The sequence below is a fragment of the Bidens hawaiensis genome, unplaced genomic scaffold (assembly GCF_021521415.1).
Source record: "Bidens hawaiensis isolate Kalapana, Puna unplaced genomic scaffold, B.hawaiensis_p1.1 tig00029358_1, whole genome shotgun sequence".
In the NCBI taxonomy this organism is placed as follows: Eukaryota; Viridiplantae; Streptophyta; class Magnoliopsida; order Asterales; family Asteraceae; genus Bidens; species Bidens hawaiensis.
The window spans coordinates 128263-136203 of record NW_027505153.1 but is presented as its reverse complement, the minus strand read 5'-3'; the positions used below and the strand labels follow the sequence as shown (position 1 = coordinate 136203).

The window sequence follows — 7941 nt, the reverse complement described above, 5'->3', positions numbered from 1 at the left end:
ACTACCTAATTGTTTAAATGGGTCAAGATATCGACAAGCCATGGCTAGAGTCGCTCATCAAACACACCCTCTTCCTAGTTCCTACCCCTAAAATAAGTCTACATCCTTGTTGTATCGACTCTCAGTCTCAGGCATTTGTGTTGCCGACGTTACATAGCCAAATGTTTGTGGTGTTATTAAAATGCCTAAAATTTGTTCTTTTTATAAACATGTTACGCTTTGAAGATCAACATGTTAGACCGACCAGCAAAGCCCGTTACAGCCCAAAGCTGATTATTAGACTGACCCGTGAAATCCGTTACAGCCCGGATCATCCCTAATGTTAATAGTCCAGTCCTCGGTTCTCACTTTTCCTATTTGTTGGTTCCACTCTGGCTCAATTTGTGTATGACCCGTTGCTAACTCCTACTCCATACACGTGACTAGGCACGAACTGAAAAATTTGATAGTCGAGTGACAAGTTTAAATACCGAATATTAGTAAGCCATTAAAATTCACACCTCCGCCATCGAAGATTGGGTGCAAAGAGTACAAGTTATTTTGTGATAAATTACACAAACTCTGGCTTAATTGTAAACCTACTCAAATTTTAATACTGTACTTTGCTTGTTGAACCCTTTCTGAACGTGCCAAGCTTCTTCTATCAACTCTTATTAACTACGTGAAACTCATTTAATAAACAAACTTGGGCACAAGCTTCATAAAAAGTTTTATTATTTGTATAATACAATATAATATATCATTCACACAATATTAAATTTCATATTGATAGTACAAAATTAGAAATTACCCAGTTTCAAAAGCACACGGAGTGGAGTGAGTAACTCCGTTTGCTCTAATAGTAAGAAAAAAAAATTCGTAACTCTACCATATTTCTTATTCGGTTATTCCAGTCAACATTAACTTAAGAAAAGAAAAATCGAAATGCACAAAGTTTTGAGTTTGTATATATATCTTATTATTCATTTTGGGGTTAAAACTGAACACTTGATTTTATTTTCTGTTATTTACATTCCGAAAATATAACACTTTAAACAGGTGTGAAAAGAGTAGCTAGACCTTGATCTACAACAACTTGCAACTTATCATATACCATCAACGACTTTACGTTCGACTTATACGTTCCTTTTCCTCTGGCCAAAACCTCCCCGTCCGAATCTATTATCCCCTGCTTACTTGACCCGCCCGTTCGAGTACCAGGCTCCAATATCACCGCTTTCACCTGCCCATACATAAAACCCATTCATATCAAGTCAGTTATTATTTCAACCATACTCTGACATGAAGTTTGTTTATGTTCGTTTATTTAAACGCTGAAGGAACATGAGTGCACGTCTCGTTTGTACATTTAAGTTTATCTACACTTATTAGTTTAAATAACTTTTTAGGCCCAACAAATTGTTGCTCAAATTTACTTTTAATTGGTTTTAGCTAAGTTATTTCCGTACATCTATGTTCTCGCTCGTTTACGTGCTCCATTCATGTTTGTTTACAAGCCTAATATTATATGCAATAAACTAATACACGTTTAACCACTTTATTTTTTTGCTTTTCCTTTTTAACATGCGTACGTAACACGAATCATATACAATTTGGACTTACTTTGATGTACACAACATATGGCGATTTCACGTGATCTCCGTTGTCCAATTTAGACATCAAGGATATCAATGCTAACTTTGGACATTCTCGCATAACAATTAAATCCAAATAACCGTCTTCAAACTGCAAACCGAACCACACAAGTAAACAAGAATTAGCATAATGCCACGCCATGGGCTTAAAAGTTTACAATAAACAAACCTTGGCATCAGGTGCTGCCATTGTGTTTTCAGCACCCCAAGGAACATTATGAAGCCAAACGGAAACAAACGGACCGTTAAGCTCCCTCCAGTTAAGACTTTTGAAGTCAACCTTGGGACCTTGGTACCCATGCTGCCTAGGTTTAATTGGTTCCATAGTCTCGAAGCATGAACCGATTGCCTCCCCTACATCTTCAAATCCAGGCGCGGGTACAAACCGTATACAACCATTATATTTGCGCAGTCGCAAAATACGTTTAAGAGCCTGATGTTTTTGCAAAAAAATAAATTTAATCAACTATTGTTATCAACATACAAATTAATAGTGTTACAAGTACAAGAAAAGGTGTGGAGTTACATAGAATTCTATTCGGGCACTTCCCATCCATCGATACTTCTCGGACTCGATGTCTATATCTGATATGAGTCCTTCAAAAATCAAAATACAATAAGGAAAATAAAACACATCACATAACTTAGAAAGACAAAACAAAATATTATCCAAATGGTGTGACGATTATAAAAAGTTTAACGTGTTTTTAGTGTACCCCATGCAAGCATCAAGACACTAAAAAATACAGTCTCTCCTTGCCAGATTGTAGCTACGTCCAAAGAGCGTTTATGCCCTAAAAAACGAAACAAACGTGTGGATACGAATTACCGACTAATAATTAATATTGATATTTAATAATAATAATAATATAATAATAATAGTAGTAGTAATACCTCGGATTGCTGCAAGAGTAGCATGTGCTGGTGTGCACGGCTCGCCAGCTGAATCTAAAAGAGATTTAATCATGCCATTTCCAGTACCTTTGCCACAAACCCAAAAACGTTCATGTTACATTTTAGAGCCAATTGAAGGGAAAATATTAACTTGTACATTTGGCAGGAAAATATTAATGAAAAAGTAATGAAGAGACCTGCAGGTATGACACCGAGAGGCGTTTTTAGGGCAGTTGACCAGTCTTCTCTTTCAAGTAATCCATTTACAACCTACTACAATTTGCATCACATTGGTGATCAGGTAAAAAGGTTTAATTATTTTTTAAGTTTGAGCAAAAAAGATATTGTGTGACTAGAAGTTGATATAACAAAAGGTGTGATTCAAACCAACCTCAACCAATATGCCATCCCCGCTAACACAAATGATACCGTCGTATTTTGTAAGATCAAGTGAACGAGAAACTTCTTTTGCGTGAAGTTGATATTTGGTTTCTGAAGTTAAGATCAAGGGGAGCAAACACAATTATGCTATGGTAAATAAGATTGATTGGTAAATACATGGTTAACAAATGAAAGTAGCACAAACCTTGTACTGTAAATTCGATATTAGCATCCTCAAGAAGCGGCTTTACATCATTGTTGAAAAGCTTGGTTGCAGATTTCTTCCCCCCAAATGGATTAACAAATATAAACAACTTCTTTGGTCGACCTTTTGCATAAAAAAATAGCCGAATTAACCGACGGTTTGGTTAAGCAATAACCGATTAAGCAAACTGCAACCTAACTTCTTATGGTAAACAATATTCTGAATCCATGTTAATCAGTTAATTCGGTTATGGGTGAGAAAACAACCAAGTTAACCAAACAGTAAACAAATTAACCGACTTAACCGAACCACACAGCTAACTAACAGTCTGGCTTATCAATAACCAATTAACAGAAAACCGAAAAATTTTAAAAATTTTTACATATCTTTTCTTTATGAAAAAAGATATGTATTCTTAATGTTTAAACACAATTACCCAATTTATTTAAACCCATTTTCATAATAAAAATTCGCACAACGCAAATCATAAGCTCATAACCCAACAAGCAAATTTATAAATTTATTTTTTTAAACCCAATTAATACATTTAAGACCCAAATTTTTTCTTGTCTACGACTCAAAAACTTTTAACGATTCTTGGGGATGGCCCTACGGAAAATTCAGTCATTTGTTCATAACGCCTATCATACTTAATAACTAATAATCATTCAACATTTTGCCTATGCAACTTCAAAAACAACATCATGATCCAGTCTACTGAATAAACAGAGACTAAAATCCAATAATTACTAATTTAGTGAATAATAAAATTCCGCCTTAATTAATATCAAAACCACCATTAAATTAAATCAAATCAAACAATCAATTCAACATCATATTAATATTATTACCTAAGGAATCAATATAGCCTTGAATCTTGTCACACAGATTCCTTAACGAATCCTCCGACAAAGATTCAAACACAAACCTCTTCCTCACCAAACTCCTCCCACCACCACCGGTACATCCAATAGTTCCATCACCAGCAGCAGTGCTAACAAGTGCCTTAATAATAATCATACGACCGGAACATGAGAAACCCAGAACCTCTTTTTCTACCGACAACCTCCGGTGGCGATCAGACCACCGGAGTATGCCGTCGGTGGAGAGACTGAGCGTTGCTTTGACCCCGTTGACCGATACTTCATCGGAGACAATATATTGTTCTTGTTCTTGTTGTTCCATGGGGTTTGATGATTAGTGATTGTGATGAGATTAACGAGGTGGCGTGTGGAGTGGGATTTATCGCCGGAGGATCGGCGGTCAGCATCTTACGAGTCTACAAGACTTTTGTTTTGTACTTTTGTTAAGTTCCTTGTTGGTCAAGTTTAGGCTCCCACTATTTATTTGCACTTTAAACGTTTTTAAGTGTTTTTTTTTTCAAGGTAAATTCAAGTAGACTAAGAAGCATAGACATGAGATGTGGCTAAATTATAGAGCATTTAGTTTACAAGTGATACGGGGTTTAAACATCATTATTACTAATTTATATGTGAGGTATGAGGGATGATTCTTGCTTGTCAGGGTTCGAGTCCTGATGTCACCTGGTTTTACCGGCTCCTCGTTGTCGTGTCGTTTAGCGGGCGTGGAGGTCGGGTTTTATCCAAACTCATGGCGGCTCAGGATACCTTTAACCAATGTGGGTCGTGTACGAAATACCCGACGTTACTTAGTTGGTCGTTCCAAAAAAAAAGAAGCATACACATTCAATCCATCAAAACATATAAATGAAGTTTTATAATGTAAGAATGTTTGAAGTGAGAGAGAAAGAAATTATTTTATATATTTAGAAAATTATTGTTCAGAGAGGAAGGGACACTCATGGTTAGTATCCATGCACCAACCAATCATAAACGGTTATTTCATTTATACCCTTAAGTACCCACAAATCATAATATAACTGGAAACACATACCCACAAGTACCCTAAAACTTTTTTTGTTTAAATTTAAAAGTTAAACAATTAAAAGTAATTAAAATTAAAATTTCATTGAAATATTAATGGGTGTTCAATTTTTCAAAAACCTCCAATGGGTTTGCCATGCGGTAAAACCTTTGCCACAAATTGTAATTTGGCAAACTACCCACATAGTTAGGGGTGAGTTTGTCATGTGGTAAACAACCCATAAACCTTACCCACACTAGTGCCCCTTCCCCTCTCATGCCCAATAAGTATTTAATTAATATTATTTTAAAAGTTGTTGTGAGTCAAGGAAAGAGAAATGATAATAATAAATATAAAAAAAAGTATAATTTAATTAAAAATAAGAGAAAAAATATATGGATTTTTAGAATAATTTTGAATTTTGAGATATAAGATTGGATGATAATGCTCTTAGACTATCTAAAATGGGGCTTTAGGTGATGAATTCTTAGAGCATTCACATCCAAACATCTATCTTCAAATTCAAAATGATACTAAAAATTCCTACAATTTCTTTTTTCCTTTTCAATTAAATGATATCTTTTTGTATACATTTATCAATATCTTTTTTCTATTATTCACTCACAACCACTTTCATTAAATATTAAGAAATTTAGGGTATTATAGAAACTTTTCAAATATAAAAAAATCATTGTATTTTTTCACTCATATACTTATAACATCCTAAACCACTCTCTAAATTATAAAATAGGTTAGAATGAGAATGCGCTTACATAAGAGCATGTTTCCTTTAAAAAAAGGTCTGGGTTGGAACATTATTATATGAGTCCCAAGTAAAAGGTGAGTCCCAAGTAAAAAAGAAATGATCATTCTTATTGGTGAGTTGGGTTTGGGTTGGAACATTGTTTAAAAAAAGATAAAAAAAAGCATTAATAAAGGGCAAACCGTTCCACGCAAGCTAGTTCGCCAACATTTTTTTCAACATTTTTTCAATGTCACGTGGCCTAATATGAGTGACAATCCTTTTAATTTATATCCATTTTTCTTTTCACGCTAATTAGATTCAATATTATTAATGTTTTTCTCTAATAATTTTAATAATTAATTTTTTTTAAATCTAAAAACATAATATTATTTAGTTTTTTTTAACATACCGGTATAAATTTTATTAAAAAAAGTTTGTAAAAAAACGATTATATTTACCATATTTAGCAAAATTTTGACGATAATGAATAATATGTTTTTTGTATCATTTGCAAGTGTAATTTTATATTTAATGTCACGATTTTAATCTTGTTTATCTACTTTATTTAGTATGATTGATTAGAGAAAAGATCAAATAAGAAGTTTGATTATCCTAAGAAGGCTAGGAAGGAGTGTATTTTTGTCTAATACCTTAATATTGAAAACTCACTTAATTTAATTTCAAAAACCCACTTAATTAAAACCCACTTAAATTTTCACTTATCTCCTACAACCACCACCGCCCACCGCCACCCACCGCCACCACCTTGCCGGAAAAGTGTTTGGAAATTTCGTCAGAAACTAAAACACTATGAAAAACACAATGAAAAAGACACAATTAAAAAAACACAATGGAATAAACACTATTAAAATAAAAACACAATGACAAACAATGAAAAACACAATTAAATAACACAATGTAAAAAACACTATGAAAAAATAAAACACACTTGATAACACAATTTTGATAAAACACACTTTGTAAAAAACCCACGATTTTTTTTTTGATTTTCATATAACAATATGGTACTCATATAAAAGATAAAAAAACACTCCTTATTGTAACATCCCCAAAATTTTGATCTAAATTTGACAACTTAGGAAAGTTGAGGGATCAAAAATAATCTCAAGATAAGTAATGAGAAAATATTAAATAAGGAAATATAAGAAAAATAAGGAAAATAAAAATATTTCCTAAGTTAAAGTTTACTTAAATGAAAGAAATTTCATCCCACATTGGAAGATATAAGAAAGTGGAAGCATTCCACTAAGATATAAATAAGGAATGTAAATCTCATCCCACATGGAAAGTGGTAAAGAAATGGAAGCTCTTTATAAGGAAGAGATTTTACACAATAATATTCTTTTATGAATATCATGCATCAAGTAGTCCTAGCGGAGGGTGCGTAGCACCCGACGCGCTCGGGCTCGGGCGAGGACGATGGCGACGGTGAAGGGCACAATGTGGCGCTTTGACGAGGACGACGACGAAGGGCGCAATGTGGCGCTTTGATGGCGCACTTCGTACGCTCGCATCGCCGCGAGCCGCCTTAGTATTTTTGGACAACGAGAGTTAGACCCCGATGTGACAAGCTACCAAAAGACAAAGGACTAAAACTGAAAAATCATATACAACGACCTATCGCGCTACGCGATGAGTCCAAGGAGACGGCCATCGCGTACCGCGATGGGCCGTGATGACGCATTAACACGTGTCACACTCTGGTGACACGTGGCAGCAGACCAGGACACGTGACAGAAAGTGTCAGATCACGTGGCACACGTGTCAGGCCACGTGGCGACACATGGCATGACCATAGGAAAGGAGCCATCGCGATACGCGATGGCGGTAGAAGTAGGACCCATCGAGTACCGCGATGGGATCCAAAAATGGCTATAAATAGGAGCGGGGTCGGCTCATTTGCAGCACACTCTCCACTCTCTCTAGAATCTCACTCTCTACCTCGGTTTGCGTGCCGAACATCGTTTTGCGTGCCACCGACCCAACAAATAACACATCGTAATCTGTGCCATAAACCCGGTGTTTTCCTCGAAGTGCGTGCCACTCAAGAAACCCGACATTCTGCCTCAAAGTACGTGCACGACCCAACAACCGAACATTGCCTCGATTTGCGTGCCAAGAAAGGCGAATCAAGAACGCCTCGATAGACGTGCATAGGGTAGAAGTGCTGCTCGTAT

At 35.4% G+C, this 7941-nt stretch overlaps 1 protein-coding gene across 1 annotated transcript; it reads right to left on the bottom strand.

Annotated features, from left to right (window-relative positions):
* Positions 1-937: 937 nt before the first annotated feature.
* Positions 938-4465, bottom strand: LOC143611100 (sphingosine kinase 2-like). The gene is made up of 10 exons (XM_077085394.1): positions 3966-4465; positions 3115-3237; positions 2920-3020; positions 2726-2798; positions 2529-2615; positions 2351-2428; positions 2161-2231; positions 1804-2067; positions 1603-1725; positions 938-1222 (listed from the first exon to the last, which is right to left on the bottom strand). The coding sequence occupies exons 1-10, from the start codon at positions 4297-4299 to the stop codon at positions 1031-1033; spliced, it is 1446 nt and encodes a 481-aa protein (XP_076941509.1). The 5' UTR covers positions 4300-4465; the 3' UTR covers positions 938-1030.
* Positions 4466-7941: the final 3476 nt, after the last annotated feature.